Here is an 18,526-nt window from a genome sequence, read left to right on the forward strand (position 1 = left end):
GGAAGAGATAGTTCACATCATTGGACAGTTTCATGTGATATTAGCATCGTGAGGTGCAAAGGGGAGAGGCAGCATTTCCATTGCCTTCGCTTTGTCCTGCTTGCCGACTGCGATCAAACGCATGTTGTATTTTTAGACAGGCATCATGAAATCCACTTAAGGCTCTCTCAGCCATATAGCGACATTCGCACGCAGTCTCTGTGGGCTGTACTGAACTCTTTACATACAGTAATGAAGGAGCTAATAATGAGTCGCTAACTGGGTGGGATTTGAAGAACTGCTTTGGGTCTCTTCAAAGGGCTTGGGTGGTAGCCGAGGGGAGTGGCCCCGGCCGCAATTTGGTGGGGGCGCCACAGCAGGCTCCTTCACCGGTGCCTGGCTCCGCGCCAGAAGGAGCGTGCCTGGTTGTAGCTCCGCTCCCGAGTCACGCCTAATCCCGGGAGCGGGGGAGTGGGCGTCGACGCTGCCCGGCGGCGGAGAGCAACCCTCCGATGTACCTTCTGGGAGGATTGCTATTCATCCAGAACTTTTAGGACACTCCCGTTCTATAAACCCTTCTGCGAAGCTCAGTCGGGTCTCTGCACTTCTTTTGAGAGAGGACGACAAACTCGCCTAATAACTTAAGGTGTCCAAATAACGTTAGCAATTGCGCTTTGGGAACTCTAGTCCAAAATAAAAAATTGCAACTGTAACAAAGAAGAGTGAGAATCCTGCTTTAGGTGAGTAGTCTCTTTGTATATATACATTTCCTTCCTTTTTAGGGACTATACTCCGGGAAATATAGTTCTAGGCTTGGAGAAAGGAAGCTACTCTGATCAACAAAAATATAGTTGGTGCTTTTGAAATATTCTTGATGATGAGGCAGTGCTCTGGGAATAGTGAACAGAAGACTTCTCCCCCTTTGGGGAGTGTGTTTTATAGAACCGCTATATGCATACAATGCATGAAAATGATTTGGAAGTTTTGTTAGTGGAACTACACAGGTCTTGAAAACAGAGACTTGTAGTGCTACATCTCTGAAATCCCAGGGGCCATAGGAACCATTGGATCTCCCTCCCCAAGAGCAGAGAGAGAGAGTCGACCTAAAAGAGCGAGATCAGATGCTGTAGCTCCCCTACACACCACCACAGAAACTTCCCTGGCCTCTGGACTACTAATTTTGGAGCTGTAAAATCAGAAGGACCTTAAAAAAAAGAGGGAGCTGGTGCCTGGTGAGAGATCTGGGACATGCTGAGGGCAAACCAGAGGAAGACTTGGATCTGAAGGATCCAAAACTTTACCAGTCCCTCAACACATCCCCCTCACCACAGATAAAGCTACCAGGAACTGGTGTGGTTTTCACCATTGTTCCCATTGTTTGAGCAAGGAAAGGAAATGCTGGGAAACAACATAATAGTCCAACTGATTATATATATATATATATATATATATATTTCAGCATGAATCTCAGAGAGAGAGAAAATGTTTTAAATGATGCTCTGATCGCATGTTATACCAGGTCATAGTTTTCCTATCTGTTTTACATCCTCCCATTTCCAACACATTCTTACATCTTCTTTATGTCAAAAAGGGTCCACCAGGGAATTACATTGGTTTCAGAATTTTATTTAACCAAAAGCTGTGGGCACACCATTCCTGCTTTAAATCTGCAGGAACCACATATGATATTACTACTACTACTACTACTACTGTTGTTGTTGTTGTTATGCAGGTTGAAGATGTGGGGCTTTATTATAGCAGCATATTTGTGCCAAGGAATTTACAGTTCAGAAGAATTCAAAGCTTCAGAAAAACCTGTGACTGCAGATACAGTGGATCCTGAGTGTTTTATGAATGTTGTAAGTAAGACGAACTTTTGACTGCTATTTCTTTGTCCTTAAAATAAGAGAGATAAAAAGGAATCACCAGTGCTTGTGCCAAAGTACTAGGGGCTATTTCAGATACTACTACTTCTACATAGTAAGTATCTATGGGTAGCAATAAACGGGGAAGGGTGATCCCATCACACATTGGCACAGGCTTGGTTACAGACTGACCTACAAATGCAGTGCATAGCAATTAAGGGATTAACCTAGGTAGGTTTTGAGGAAAGGCTTAGTAACAGAGGAGACATCATCCAGGACTTTGGGGACACAACTCCAAGGGTATTGGGCATCAAATAAGAGATGGCTCAGTCAGTAGACCACAAGACCTTCCACAGTGGTGTGAGAAATACAGCTGCATCTGTAAAGGAACTCTGACCAAAAAGCAGAAATGCAATACCTGCTTTTATCCTGAAGCAACAGAAACCCCCTTCAGTCCTGTAGTCTAAATCCAGACTTGAATCATCAGAAGCATAGGTACCTGGTCTTTCTGTCTAAAACTCAGCTCTTAAATACACTTTGTTCTCAGCAAATCCATGTGAAAGGAGAGGTTTTTGGATATTAGATGATTCTATGCTGGGAGAATACATATACTGAGACTTTGGGGGGAAATGACTAGTTCTATCTTAAGCAGTAGGATTTTGTGCCAAGCAACAAGGAAATTTGTCAAGGATTTAAGACCATGCCTCTGTTGGGTACATAATGCCCCTTAGGGAGCTGGCAAAATTATGCAATCAGTGTCTGGATTGCTGCAGTATAGACTTATGTCCGAGTTTTTAAAATGGGGGTGGGGAGAGTAGCCTAAGTTGCCTTTTTGGTTGCCAAATCCTCAGCTTGTCTGCCACACATGCACACAATCTACAGTAATCTCAAAATCCATTTCCCTCCTGCTTCTGTACAGTAACTCCCCACAGTTCCATCACAGCTTCCAGAATCGCTAGCAACACAGCAATGGATCATTAGAAGTTACAGTTGAATTTCTGGCACAACACTGCTATTCTCATATTTTTCCAATGAAAAGGAAACCTTGCTCTTTCTTTTTAAAATTTTGTCAACCACCCTTTGGTAAATTACTCAGCTCCCAGCCACCTACCGGTAGTTATATTTACTTGGTTGCTTATTTGCTTTTCAGTTAAACCCATGAAAAAAACGTTTAACATGCATACTCAGAGATCTTCAGCTCAGACGACCTGCTGTTAGAGAGTGAGTGGAACCTGAAATGTTCCTGGCAGCTCTGGGATACTTTCCAGGGGAAAAGCTGGTGATCCAGCTTTGAAGCCCTGATCTTCTGATGGAACAGGGAGATAAAACAGGCAGTTGACATGTTAGGCTCCTGAGTGTCCTCTTCAGCACTTTAAAGCCCGAGCAGCTCCTTAGTAATCTGAGGAGCTCCAGGCCATGAAACTAGCCATACAGTAGCACAATTCTTGCTCTGCAGCCAATAAGAACACATAATCCTGCCTACTATGAGGTGATACAGGCAGCGAAAACGCTCATTTTGCAGCCTCGTATTGCATCCTCTTGTAGCTAGCTGGTGGAGTTATTTTGGATGATCTGGGGCTTACTGAGGCCCAGTGTGAGGGAGGGACCTCTGGAGCCCTCAAAGACCCACTGTGATAAACTGGCTTATGCACTTTGAGGATAAGATTTCTCAACTCCAGAGTAATGTTGACTCAGCACTTGTTGCAACCCCTGTTTTGTGAATCAGTCTCACCTGATTGCAGGTGAAATTATTCTTAGATCTCAGGGCAGTTGCATCCAACCACATGCCCCCTTGACCCCTGTCCATCCTAAATCTAGCAGAGGGGTGGGCTGATTGGTTGGTTGGGTCCAGAGTGTGGTTAATGCTACACTGCATGAGAGGGCAGTCCTTGCTGCATTGAAAGAGGTAGTGGTGTGACTTCTCCTAAGGAAACAGGGTCTACATGCTTTGGATTAGAATAGCTATCAGCCAGTGGTCAATATACCCTTTTGGGGAATAGTGGTGGAGCAACTGAAGACATTCTTGGAGGACACAGGTGAGTTCAGGACTGGCCTTGGTCACCCTGATGGGTGACCTTTGCAGAGTGTGGACAGGAGGAATGTGACCTTGCTCCTTTTTGATCTCTTGTTGGCACTTGATACCATTGACTATGGTATCCTCCTGGACCAGCTCCAAGGAACTCAAATTTGGGGCATTGCATTACAGTGGCTCCAATCCTACCTTCATGACCAAGTCCAGACAGTAGCATCTGGTGGCTATCTACATGAAGCCATTGGGAGAGGTCATTTCAGGGCAGCTCTATTTCTCCATAATATCTGAACTGGAAGAAGTCCAGCATGCAGTGGTGAAATGGATGAATTAAAACAGCTGAGCTTGAATCCTGGCAAGAAGGAGGCACTGTGGGTAAGAAGCTCCCATGTCTGAAAATGTAACCAGTTGCCTACCGTGGATGAGGCTGCACTCACCCTGAGGGAGCGGGTTCACAGTTTGGGGATGCTTCTAGTTCTAGATCTAGAACTGCCTTTTACCAACTGCAACTGGTTTGACAGTTGTGGCCATTCCTAGGCTGGGAAAGCCTTGCCACAGTGGTTCATGCAATGGTTACTTCAACACTGGATTACTGCAATGCACTCTTTGTGGGGCTTCCCTTGCGCTTGACCTGGAAGCTGCAAGTGCAACACGATTGCTGGCAGGAGTGAGGCCATATTAGCATATAATACCTGTGCTCAGAAATCTTCACTAGTCGCCAGTTTGCTACTGGGCCACGTTCAAGGTGTTACAATTAGCATATAAAGCCCAATAGAACTTGGGAACAGTTTACCTACTAGATGTGCCCACTCAACCACTTTGTTTGGTGGAATCGGCAATACTACAGTTGCCACATGATTTTCACAGTGAATCACCCTATGCTAAAAGTAAGAAATCACCAGGTGACAGTTTGTAAAGGTAAAGGTAAAGGTAAAGGTAAAGGGACCCCTGACCATTAGGTCCAGTCGTGACCGACTCCGGAGTTGCGGCACTCATCTCGCGTTATTGGCAGACGGAGCCGGCATACAGCTTCCAGGTCATGTGGCCAGCATGACAAAGCCACTTCTGGCGAACCAGAGCAGCACATGGAAATGACGTTTATCTTCCCGCTGGGAAGGCAGGTTGGCAGGAGCTGGGACCGAGCAACAGAAGCTCACCCCATCGCAAGGATTCGAACCGCCGACCTTCTGATCGGCAAGCCCTAGGCTCTGTGGTTTAACCCACAGTGCCACCCACGTGACTGTTTAGTGATATTCAGTTCCAGAAGCTTCAAAAATAATGTACTGTGTGGGCCCACTTTCAGAAAGGACTGGTAATTCAGGAACAAAGAATTATCAACTTGAATGAAATCCCAAAAAGATTCTTTTTTAAAAAAGGAGTGAATGCAAATTCTTGACAGAAGCCCTTTCATTCCGGTGGGAACATCCAGAGGAAATTCTCTTTACATACAAGGGAAAGAAAGAACAATGTGTGGAAGTAATGAAAGCCACATCATTTGTGAGAAAATATAAAAAAGACTTTGGAGAACTAGTAGAATGTCAACTTTTTAACCTCCCCCCCCTTTAAATCTTCTCTTTCCCTTTCCTTCCCTCCTCCTGCTAGCTAGGGATCATGGGAGGTGTAGGCCAAAAACATCTGGAGGGCCAAGGTTGAGGAAGCCTGTCTTAAGGGTTTTCATATGGAACAGGGAACATGCTTGTTTTCTCCTGCTCTGGAGGGTAGAACTTGAACCAATGGCTTCAAGTTGCGAGACTAAACATTCGGGGGGAAATTCTGACAGTAAGAGTTGTTCAGCAGTGGAACTCTTACGAGAAGTAGTGGACTCTCCTTCCTTGGAAAGCAGAGGTTGGATGGTCATCCAAGATTCCTGCATTGTGGGGGGTTGTACTAGATTTCCCTTGGATCACTTCCAGCTCTAAGATTCTCTGAGGATGAGCAACAGGATCTTTAGTTCTTCATTGGCAAAGCACTCGGTCACCTCAGCTACTAACCTTCAAATAAATACAAGAATGCTCCCTGCTACGCACCTGTCTTAGGCACCTACTACTGCATGCTTGTGCTCTGTCTCAAACAGCTGGAACAACAAGGCAACCCTCCCTTCCCACCTTGCCTGCTCTGGCTTCCTCAAGCACCTTCTGACTCCCCTTTTCCTCCACCACGAGGGGCACAGCACCCCACAAGTCACTGGCCCCTTCTCTTGGATCCTCCTTCTCCTTCTCTGCCCACATGTCCTCCCACACCTTGGGCTCCTGGCTGTTCCTGGCAGTTGATCCCCTGGAGGATGAATTTGACTATTAATTTGATGAACTATTAATGTTTTATTACATTTTTATATAGGTTGAAAGCTGCCCAGAGTGACTGGGGAAACCCAGTCAGATGGGTGGGATATTATTATTATTATTATTATTATTAATTATTATTATTATTATTATTGAATAGGATGTCCCTATTTTAATTGGAGAAATTTTGGAGCGTATGTCATGGTTGAGGCTAAAACTTCCCTTGATGCTTTGTCGGCCAGGGCTCCCTCTAGCCAGTGGTGGAGCTTCATGCTGCAGCACCAGGGGGTGGAGAGCATGTGGGTGTGTGGCACGCATCCTGGGGCAGGGCACACCACCTGCAGGGGCGTGACGGCCAGTGCGGGCGGGGGGGGCAGCCGCGATGGCACGCTACCAGGATCACGCTGCCGGAGGTGGTGCGCTCCCCCCCCCGCACTCCTCGTTCTCCACCAGTGCCTCTAGCTCATGGCAGAGTTCCTTGTAGCTGCTTTCTATCTGCTTGGGTGAAGCGGGAAACTCGGCTATGGTGACTTTCCCTACTGATGGTGCTACTTGCTAACAGAGACAGGTGGGCAGAAGGAAGGACGGATGGGTGGACGGACAGCACTTAATTACAAAGGAGATGCCCTCAAGCAAACCCATTTCTGTTTTCTCCCCAGAGTGAGATCATCCATTATCATGGATACCCAAGTGAGGAACATCATGTTGAGACAGAAGACGGATATATACTTACAATCTACAGAATACCTCATGGAAGATACCGTGATGCAGACAAAGGTAATGCCATGAGAAAGGCTAACGTCATAACACTGACAAGCCACACCCCATCCCACCCTAGGTTTTGCATCCGAATCCCAACTGTGTGTGATTCAGCATGATTTAATTGAATAGGAATTAAGTGTTGAGTCCATTAATTAGTCCCTTCATTGATAATCTGGTAAGTGAAGGTTAGCAGCTCAACCACTTTGTCATAAGATCCATAATCTTGATATGCTACATACGAATATGTACAACTGACGAAGCCCAGGAGGGTGAAACAAGGCCATTATTCTGGAAGTCCTTTTCAAGATTCTGTGGAACTGTAGCAAGCTCCCATTTGGATTTTTTTTTAATGAATGTACAAAGACATTCGTGGAATCCAAACTAGCAAATATTTGGACTTTATGAATGAACTGATCTATTGGGACTTCTGTTTACTTTGTTGAACTTTATGTGTTGATTATGTACAAGAGAAATATTTGATATTGTGAGAAATATATTGAAGAGCATTATTTATGTGAATGCACAGCTGGTTATGTCTTGTGTGTTTGTTGAATGCATTTGATGTAACCCCAGGTTTGATGTTGTTTTGCAATGCTGGAATAATCCTGACGCTTGCAAACAAGTTCATACTTGATATTGTATGGCAATATTGATTGATATTGTATTGTAATATTGTATTGCAATATTGATATTGTATTGCAAGGGCAACACAGGAAAAATGCATTGTCATGCCATATGTGAAGCAAGGACTCTTGGAACACTGTGATCTACTCATTTCAAATGAAGTGTCTTGGGCTGAACAAGTAAAGCTGCAAATTGGGCTAACTTCTATTGACAGTTAATTGATTGATCAAGATCCATTTCAATCTGGTTTCAGACCTGGTTATGGGACAAAAACAGCTTTGGGCATCTTAGTTGATGACTTACGCCAGGAACTGGACAAAGTTAGTGTGTTCCTGTTGGTTCTGCTGGACCTCTCGGTGCCTTTCAATCCCATTGACCATGATATCCTTCTGGGTTGCTTTGCTAGGATGGGAGGCAATGTTTAACAATGGCTCTGTTCCTTCCTGGAGGGGCAAACCCAGGAGATGGTGCTGGGGACTCGCTATTTAAACATTTACATGAACCGCCAGGAGAGGGTGTCCGGCATTCGGAGGCTCGGTGTTACCAGTATGCTGATGACACCCAGCTCTATTTTGACTTTGCACCTAAATCTAAGGAAGCAATCTTGGTTCTAAACTAGTGCCTATCATCAGTAATAGATGAGGGTGAACAAACCGAAACTTAATCCAGACAAAACAGGGGTACTCTTGGTCAGTCCGAAGGCAGAACAGGGAATAGGGATTCAACATTTGAAGACACAGATTCGCAATTCGGGAATGCTCCTGGAAGCATGGATGCTCAGGTCTCTGTGTTGGCCAGGAGTGCATTTGCACAGTTAAAGCTAGTGTGCCAAGTGTGCCCATTCCTTGAGACATCTGATTTGGCCTCAGTGACACATGCTGGCAGAAGGACAGCAATGCAATGCAATGTACTGTATATGACCTAATAAAGCCCTACACAGCTTAGGTCCAAGCTATCTGGGAAAAAAATGGTATTCCCTTATATTAACCTGCCCAGGTTTTGCAATTTTGGGGGGAGGCCTTTCTCTCCATCCCACCACCCTCACAGGCATGTTTGGTGGTGACATGGGAGAGGGCCTTCTTGGTTTCTGCTCCCAGACTCTGGAACTCCCTAGGGAAGCTAGAGAGGCTCCATCCTTGCTGTCTCTCTACCAGATGGTGAAGTCAATCTGTTCCAACAGGCAATTGGGAATTGACTGCTTTTAATGAAAGGGCTGGTGCCATGAGGTTTTTCTTGTAATTACTGGTATGTTTTAAACAGATTTTATATATGCATATACAGTGGTACCTCAGTTTAAGTACACATTGGTTCCGGAAGTCTGTACTTAACCTGAAGTGTACTTAACCTGAAGAGAACTTTCTCATTGAAAGTAATGGAAAGTGGGTTAATCTGTTCCAGACGGGTCCGCGGAGTACTTAAACTGAAAGTACTCAAACTGAAGCATACTTAAACCGAAGTATGACTGTAGTTTATAATTGTATCAATATTTAATTGTATAGTAATGATTTATTTTTCTATGTTTTAAGCAGTTCTTGTTTTTATCTGTAAGTTGCCTTGAGACCCATCATGAAGGAAGAAGGTGGGGTATGAATAAATAAGTTAGAAAGAAGAATACGTCAAATTGTTTCCTTTCCACACTGAAAATTGGAGTCCCTTATATAGAATATAACAGGCCCTTAACAAAGCATCTCTTACTATTTTACAGGTCCACGGCCCAGTGTGCTTTTGCAACATGCTTTGGTTGGAGATGCTACCCACTGGATTTCGAACTTGCCCAGCAACAGTTTGGGTTTCATACTGGCTGACGCTGGGTATGATGTTTGGCTTGGAAACAGCAGAGGAAATCCTTGGTCTTTAAATCATAAAACAATGAGCAGAAATGAGAAGAAATTCTGGGAGTTTAGGTAAGAAAACAAAGATGGTAGATTATGTCATCACATGATCCATGTAGATATTTTTCTTTGGTTTGTGCTAATCCTTGCCTCTTGTTTATCCATTGCTAATGCTAATTACATCACAAATGCTTGCTTTATTGTGTGCATTTCTCTCTCTAGTTTTCATGAGATGGGATACTATGACCTTCCAGCTGTTATACACTTCATTCTGAATAAAACTGGGCAGGAACAACTATATTACATAGGCCATTCTGAAGGCTCCACAAGCGGTATGTTACAGAATGCAGGCTGTTTTCACATCAGCATCACAATGGGATGTGGAGCTATTGTTCTAATGACACACTGAGAAAAACCAGGTCTAGAAAGAAACAAAGCTGTCAGAGGGGGAGCACAGCATACAGCCAACTTCTGCTATGATTTGGGTGTTTGTTTGTTTTTTGAATTGGGTGCCTTTTTCTGAGGCCAAAAAGGTGCCAGATTCAAAAAAGTGCAGTGCTGGAATGGAAGAACCACTGCGCTTGGAATACACTCCCAGTTTGTCCTTTGAAGCCAGAGCCACAACTTGCTTTCAAATTGTGGCTGCAAAGAGAGAATCTTCCTCTACAGCCATGGCTTAATTTAAATGCAGGGATGTAGAGGAAGAAAGGGGAAAATCTGTGCTCCTGATTCTTCCTTTGCAGATGCAGTTTTCAACTCGACATCACTGACATCAAGTGTGCCATATCGGGGAGTGGGAATGCTGAATCTCTAACTTGACAGCAGGATCCACTTTCCCACCCCTAGTTCAGTAGGAAATTGCCTGATACAGAGACAAACCATGGATGCACATAGCTCAGGACTGTTCATACCAGGGATGGAGAACTTGTGGCCCCCATAGTGTTTGTTGTTACACTGTCACTCCCATTATACTTGGCCATTAGTCATTCAGGCTGGGGCTGATGGGGTCCAACATGTTCTGGAAGGAAACAGGTTCCCTATCCCCAATCTACATTGGATAGGAGCGTCTCTTTTCACAGTCTTGGACAGGAATCTCAGACAGCCCTCACATGGACCAATGCACATCATCCCACTTAAAAAGGGCAGAGCAACAAGTGGAACTGAGTTATCCACCCCCTTGCATTTAGCAAGGCTCCCCTTCTTTATTTAAAAGATTTATAATTTGCTTTTCAGTCAAAATGCTTCCCAAAGTGACTTACAGAAATGAACACAAATAAACCATAATACATTTTAAAAACCAGATCAAAAACAGGCATTCCATTCCATTTTAGACAGTACAAAATATTACGAAAACCAGCATAAACTAACATGTCCATTCAACACCCCCCCCAAGACACTGACTAGCCATTAAAAAGCCCAACAGGAGTGGAATATAAAGCTAAAGGCACTCAACATGAAGGAAGACAATTACATTTTTATCAACTGCAAGGGCTATGCGTATTCTAGAAAGTTGAAGAAATTGACAACTTGCTGATTTAGGATAAATTTTATTTCCTCAGGTTTCATAGGATTCTCTACTTGGCCAAAACTGGCTGAAAGAATCAAAGTATTTTTTGCTTTGGCACCTGTAACCACAGTGACATTTTGCACAACCCCAGTCATAAAACTATCGCGTGTTCCTGATAAGATCCTGCACGTAAGTCTTTCTGGGCACTATTTATATGAGCACAGATTAGTTCATAAGTCAATCATATAGGCACAGAGTTGAGTAAAGATCTATATTCATAGTCCATATGTGTGTGTGTGTGTGTGTGTGTGTGTGTGTGTGTGTGTACACACACACACACACACACACACACACACACACGTGTATATGCTAGCGCCATCACCCCTGCTCTCATTTGTTTGCCAAACTCAGGGTGCCCCACTGTTCTTCCCTAAGGCACTAAGAGTGTTGTAACAGTTTCTTATAATTTACTAAGGAGTGTCCCATTAGATCTATGGTGGGAGGAGGCAAAGCAGGAAGTGGCACTGTCATGTATGAGGGACTTCTGGGGGCCCCTTCAGCACTCTGGCCACTATCCCCACCCACAGCAGTTATTCTCCTGTCCAACCCAACCTGCCATATTTGCTGGTCCTACTGCAGTTTCATTGACATTTGCAATGCAAGCAGGAAAAGGCATGCAGACTGGTTTGTGTTGTAGGTCTGGAGCTCTCCGCTACCCAGTGTGGACAGGAGAGTTTGCACAGCAAATGCTCTTCCTCCCAAGCACAGTACCACTGAGGGAATTGTGAAGCAGCTCCAGCTGAGGTGTCATCTGGAAGCAGCGGAACGGCCCTGAGAGGAACCTGAGCTGAAGAGCAGGAGGTGCTTGAAGCACATCTGGGCTCTCCTTCTAGGGCTTTGGAACTGCCTCCCTCCCTCTGCTCATTGGCAGCAGGACTGGACTTGTGGCATCAGAACTTTAAGCAGACCTCTGTCTATTTGGAAATGATGCTAATAAGAAATAGGAAGGGAGCTATGCTACATAATGACATAGGAAGTGGGTAAGGAACTTAAGTGTTATGGAATGATGCAGCTTGGCTGGCTCCTCTTCCACATCCTGGCAGCACCAGTTGCAAAATGGGCATCTGCTGGCCACCCAGACTGCTGCTGCTAGCTTGGAGGCAAAGGTGGATCTGCTGAGATTTGCAGCAGCAGCAGCCTGAGGAACCACTATAGACTTCTTTCCCTCCTGCCTCCATACACATTCCAAAACAATGGGACTCTCTGAGAATAGGATGTTGATCTTGATTTGGTTTAGTGGTAGCTAATTTCAAATATATTATTTTTCAGGCAATATTTGGACAGAAAGGTATTTTTCATTACGCTATGCGATGGAGAAAGCCAGCCGCTAGGTTTTGCACTTATCAGCCTAAATTTTGTGCCAATGTTCTTTCCTATGTGGCTGGATATAACATCCCTAATTTAAACCTGGTAAGTTATATTCTTGTCTTTGTAACACTTAATGGAAATTTTAGGGGAGCTTGTGTTTAGCCTACGTAGGTTAGGAATAAGCATAACAGACTGATGACCCTGGGAGTCGAGCTGGAACCGTGACACATACCAAAAGCAACAACAAAAGAGTTGTGGGCAGGGACAGCACCAGATTTCAGGGTGCCCTTGGCTCAGTGTTATTGATGGTCCCCAGAACACACACAAAGCACTCACACTAATTTCATAGATTTATGGGCTGGGGCATTAAAATTTAGGTAAATCAAAATGGCAGGTGGCCACTGGGTATGGGAGCAGAGCTTGGCTCCCGTTCAAACATGGTGCTACCACCCACTAACCACTAAAATAGGTTCCCAGTGAGCTGGGTAGATGCCGGACAGACAGCATGGACCTGGTCCTGGAGCTTTATGCACAGTCACTATACTGTCGTCATTGCTTATATGTTACACACCCAATCCCCTGAAGTGGCAAGGGCATGGCAAGACCATCTGCCCCTGCAGGGTGATCCTTTCTCTTGAAAACTAGCCCTGCAATCCTAGGTGAGTTTATGATGAGAAAACATGCATTTGCTTGGGCACATGTGACATGTGAGGTACTTCCTGTTGTTGGATTGGAAACAACAAGAAGAACAGCCATGTGGACTGTTTTATTTCAGAGCCGAATGGACATGTATCCAGCCCATTCTCCTGCTGGAACATCTGTGCAAAATATGTTTCATTGGAAACAGGTAAATTGAATTTTCAAATATTATGCTTGTTCAATTATGCTAATTCAAATATTATGCTTATTCAATTTTTCATTGAAGGAATTCATCATAGTGCTATGTCAATTGATCTGCAAGACAAGCATTTTGGCTTACCAGACAAAATGATCCCCATTCTCTCCCCCCCCCCAGCTGTTCCATGGGTTCCATTCTCTTGACACACACACACACCCTGAGCCAACTTGAGACGAAGTGGGAGGCATGCAGGGGGGAAATGCACCTGTTTGGGGATTTCCTCCCCATATGTGATTGAAATTTCAGGTGGTAGCTCCATGCAAGGACTTTTGTGCTAGCCAGCTTTACAATTCCCCCCCCCCAATTTTTTTTAAAATGACTGAAGCCCTCACACATGCACACAACTATGGGGTTGCAGTGCTCATCTTGCTTTCAGGCCAAGGGAGCAGGCATTTATCCACAGACAGCTTTCCGGGTCATGTGGCCAGCATGACTAAGACTGCTTCTGGTGCAACGGAACACTGTGACGGAAGCCAGAAGGCACAGAAAGACCGTTTAGCTTCCGGCCACAGCGGTACCCATTTATCTACTTGCACTGGCGTGCTTTCAAACTGCTAGGTAGGCAGGAGCTGGGAAAGAGCAACGGGAGCTCACCCCGTCGCGGAAATTTGAACCGCCGACCTTCCAATTGGCAAGCCCAAAAAGGCACAGTGGTTTAGAACACAGTACCACCTCCATCCCTGTTCTGTTGTGTATATGTATTGGACTGTGTGCAGTTTGCTCACAAGACTTACTCACACATGCACAGTAACGGAGGAAGGGGGACACCACCCCGGGTGTCATCACTGAGGGGGTGTGTGTGACAAAATGAGGTGGGGTTTTTTTTTTAATGGCCTCGCGAAACTTTTTAGGAGTGACGTGGTGGCTTATGCACCTGCAGGTTCCACGTTGCCTGAAATGGCAGCGTGGGACTTGCTTCTGCCTACCACCTCTCCCTCAGCCGCCCTACAGCTGAGGGGGAGGCAGCAAAGAGGCTCCACGTGGTGGAGAGGCTCGCCCCACCCTCATGGGTGGATGACATGCATACATACATGCATACATACAAGGTAGAAGTACTAATAAGGAGAAGTACATGAAGCAGAATGCAGCTATAAATAAACCTTACCTTAAAAAGTAGGACCAATAAGAGGGATGGGCATAAGGAAAGTGTGACACTACTACCTATGTAACCATAAGACTAAGACACGCACATCAAACATCATATACACACAGACACAGGAATCTGGGATTAATTGGGAATGGGGGAGGAGAGAGAGAGAAATCAAAGGCTGGACAAAACAGAGTCTGGACAAATGCCCCCAACTTTTTCTAAGAAGCAGTGTGAGCCCTGCAACTGGAGAGTGTTGCTAAGATTCTAGCCCTGCGGCTCTGAATTAGCCAAGTCCAGCTCCCCTCCTCCCACTCTTCCCACTATGGCATTTTCTTTATCTGGTTGTCTTTTGCAACATTTTGGAGATAAGGCTGTGTAGGGTCTTATGAACCAAACCAGCACCTTGAACTTAGCCTGGTAGCTAATTTGGCAGGTCAGTTCTTTGAAATCTGGTTTTCTTATCTAACCTGTCTATTCTATGTTTTGAATCAGCCAACCCAACTCTTCCCCATTCACTTTCTGTAGTTCTCCCATCTCACTTTCACTTGGGCTCTGACTTTCCCCCACACAACCAGATTCACTTATCTCCGTCATTTTCCAACCCACACTTTCTACTTGCTTTAAACTGTGCCAAACATCCTGCCAATCCTGCCAAACATCCTGCCATCCATGCTGCCAATCATTCTAGCTCTTCTGTCACAGCATGATGTTTATTATTTGTGTATTATCTACACATATTATCTACAGAATGGCTGGAAGCAGCTTCCTCCGATGTTTGGAATCAGGGAAAGGTTCATGTGGGGCATGAAATCTGACTCTATCTAGTACTTCCCAGAAAAGAATGCAATGGGATTCCATCCATGTACTCATGTGGAAATAAAGCAACATTTTAAAGAAGCAGTGTATTAATCCATAGTTGCTTTAAGAAATGTTTTCTGGAACTATGAAATGATTATAGATGGATATTAATAATGAGACCATTATAGCAATCTATCTAAAGAATAGGGATAAATAACAGCAGTCTGTTTTACAGGGCTGTTGTCAAGATTGCTAAAATCCTACATATCACACTTTTTGCATCTTTGGAAATTATACATTTTAACGAAATGCACAATTTATTTCTAGATGCATCTGAAAAAACGATTTGAAGGATATGACCATGGTTCAGAGGAAAAGAATATGGAGAAGTACAATCAGGTAGGGCAGTGTTTGAAATCAGAATAACATCTCTGATAGGTATATTGCACGTGGAAACTTTTTTGACACTATTTCCCACCCACTTAATACAGATTAGAGAGGGACCACATTAGTTTTATGTCCATGCCTATGTCAGGGAGCTAAGTTCAGCCCCCATCCTCGCGTATTTTTGGCTGCTCTCTAAAGTCCATTTCTTTCTCTCAGGTATGTTCAAATTTATACACTATTTTAGTAAACATTCTGTTGTATGCAACTGGGGGTATTTTGCAGTTTTTTGTATTTTGCTTGCTAGTTGACTGAATGTTTTTAAAAATAGTTTAAAATAGGTTTTATTTCCCTAGTTTTTACACTACTACCGTATACATAATGTGGAATAACGTTTGGCGGGAGTTGCAATTTACAAGTGTAATAATTGAGAGGTAGATTATGAAAAACTATATATGTTTCCAGAAATACAGTGTGCTGAGACACAGTTTATACGCCACTAACAATTGAGTTTTGGTTGTGAAAATGGTTCAGTTACATATATAATACCCCAATAATCTTGATTCTGGATATATCATACTATATTGCTTCAAGTTGCCTGGCCAGAGGGAAGTTACAAGCAACCTGTGTATAGTCATACTTTGTTTTATGGGTTGCCTTGTTTTTTACATCATCTGCTTGAAAGGAAGTCTTTAGCGGTCATTACTGTTGCTGTTTTATCCCCCAGGCAACACCTCCTGTATACAGGATAGAAGATATTCAAATACCAATCGCAATGTGGACTGGAGGGCAAGACTTGTTTGCACAGCCAAATGATGTAAAGCTATTACGCCCACGGATTACTAACCTCATTTATGAAAAGCATATTCCCGAATGGAGCCACCTAGATTTTATCTGGGGAATTGATGCACCTGAGCGCATGTTTATGGAGATCATAGAGATAATGAAGAAGTATCCATAGTGCATCACTGATGTTCGGAAGTCTTAGTGAAGGAGGGCATGTACACAGAGATCATGGATAAAGCAATTAGAACTGCTGTAATTGAGTTGACAATTGAGGTGGTGCTAAAATATTCATATTCTTGTTCAGGGGATATCCATAATCTTTGATGCAACTGTACATAGAAATAACTGAGATGGTGATGAAGAAAAATCTATATACCACACTCAATGCTGCTTTGGAGATCCCTCTCTCACAACCTCTTTTCTTTGCAATACCTTTGTAATTTGGCAAGTGTTTAATAAGGCTGGGAGCTAAGAGATATTTAGTTAGATGTTTTCCTTTGGTGCAACTATGTTGTTGCTACATGTTACATATATAGCAAAACAGCACAGTGCTTCCCAAACTTGGGTTGCCTGCTGTTTTTTTGGACTACAGTTCCCCTCATCCCTGACCACTGGGTTCTGCTAGCAGGGACGGAGCAAGTGGGGGCAGGGGGGCGATACGCCCCGGACACCGCCCTGGAGGGGGTGTCACACAGGGCCGTGCCCCTGCCCCACAATCGACGCCTCCAAAGCCACGCGCCTCACTCCAGGTAAAATGCCCGCTCAGTGCGACGGGTGTGCCGCGCTGAGCGGGCTTTTTACCTGCAGTTTGTAGCTGGAGCGAGGCGCGTGGCTTTGGGGGTGCGAGGGGGTGGCAATACCCCACCACGTAACGACCCATGCGACGCCACGCCCACCCGGGTGCATGGCAATTTGCTGCCCCGGGTGTCACCATGCCTCGCTACGCCCCTGTCTGCTAGCTAGGGATGATGGGAGTGTTGGGTTTATATTCCTCCACTGTACAGTCACAATGCAGTCACAATGCAGATTCTGTTATGCATTCTAGCAAAAGACTGTTGGATCATGGGAACGGATGTGATGCTATATTCTGTTTCCATTTTTTGTTTTTCTTCTTCGGACTTCTCTCAGCGAGAGAAGACATGCTTTCCTTTGTTCTGACTTTTACGTAGTAATAAAAGTAGCTTAATAGCACAAACCTCTGTCTCACTCCATTGTGTTTACTCTGCAAGATTTATTTATATGTGCCCGGTGTCAACAACAAGGCATGGGTCATCAAGACGTCTGGGAGAGAGAAAGGCTGTTTTCATTCCTGTGTGATGCCTGGGGGGTCGTTCCTGCCCCACGCCTGGTTCCCGACAGGGAGTTGTAGTCCAAAATCAGCTGGAGACCCAAGTTTGGGAAACACTGACATAAATCATCTTGGGATTTCTTTTTCTTAGTGCTTTTCTTCTAGTTAAAAGGTTCTGGTACTACGTACCCTTGAGTACCCCCAAGGGGGGGAACCCACTGCTTTCTACCTTACTCTTGTGTTGTCGGTCAGAGGAGAAAACAAATTTAATTAGTTGTTTCCTGGGTTTCTTCAATCTTCTGCAGGAAAAAATGGCTGATCACACACCAGGCAGCAAATATTTCTCAGGTTACCTTTCTAATAAATATCAGGAAATACGATTTATTCTGTCAATAATGTTGCAAATCTCTGTTGTTCAGTCTTCTGTCTGTCCTGGCTCCCTTGGAGAAATTTCTATATTCTTTTGAAAACCTGGCATCATCACATGTTTTATCCCTAGACAACATTCCCTGCCTATAAGATAGAAGATATACAAATACCAATTACATTATGGACTAGAAGGCAAGACTTGCTTGCACACCCATCGGGTGTAGAATTATTGTGCTCATTATTTAGTAACATCATTTATGCAAAGCATATTCCCGAATGGAACCACCTAGATTTTATCTGGGAAATTGATGCAACTGAGCGCATGTTTATGGAGATCATAGAGATAATGAGGAAGTATCCATAGTGCTCATCACTGATGTTCGGAAGTCTTAGTGAAGGAGGACATGTACACAGAGATCATGGATAAATCAATTAGAACTGCTGTAATTGAGTTGACAATTGAGGTGGTGCTAAAATATTCATATTCTTATTCAGCCTCTTTCGCAACCTCTTTTCTTTGCAATACCTTTGTAATTTGGCAAGCGTTTAATAAGACTGTGAGCTGAGAGATATTTAGTTAGATGTTTTCCATTGGCGCAACTAAGTTGTTGTAACATGTTACATATATGGCAAAACAGCACAGTGCTTCCCAAACTTGGGTTGCCTGC

The 18,526-nt window shown here is 44.2% G+C and overlaps 1 protein-coding gene across 1 annotated transcript; it reads left to right on the forward strand.

The window, feature by feature from the left end:
- Positions 1–494: 494 nt before the first annotated feature.
- Positions 495–17,645, forward strand: LOC118096647 (lysosomal acid lipase/cholesteryl ester hydrolase). Its single transcript, XM_035138710.3, has 10 exons — positions 495–719; positions 1,712–1,838; positions 6,812–6,929; positions 9,244–9,442; positions 9,593–9,702; positions 10,930–11,066; positions 12,207–12,347; positions 13,021–13,092; positions 15,359–15,430; positions 16,143–17,645. Exons 2-10 carry the CDS (start codon positions 1,719–1,721, stop codon positions 16,374–16,376), a joined length of 1,203 nt encoding a protein of 400 aa, XP_034994601.1. The 5' UTR covers positions 495–719; positions 1,712–1,718; the 3' UTR covers positions 16,377–17,645.
- The last annotated feature ends 881 nt before the right edge of the window (positions 17,646–18,526 follow it).

Source organism: Zootoca vivipara, chromosome 5 (genome assembly GCF_965207765.1).
Source record: "Zootoca vivipara chromosome 5, rZooViv2.hap1.1, whole genome shotgun sequence".
NCBI classification, from domain to species: domain Eukaryota; kingdom Metazoa; phylum Chordata; class Lepidosauria; order Squamata; family Lacertidae; genus Zootoca; species Zootoca vivipara.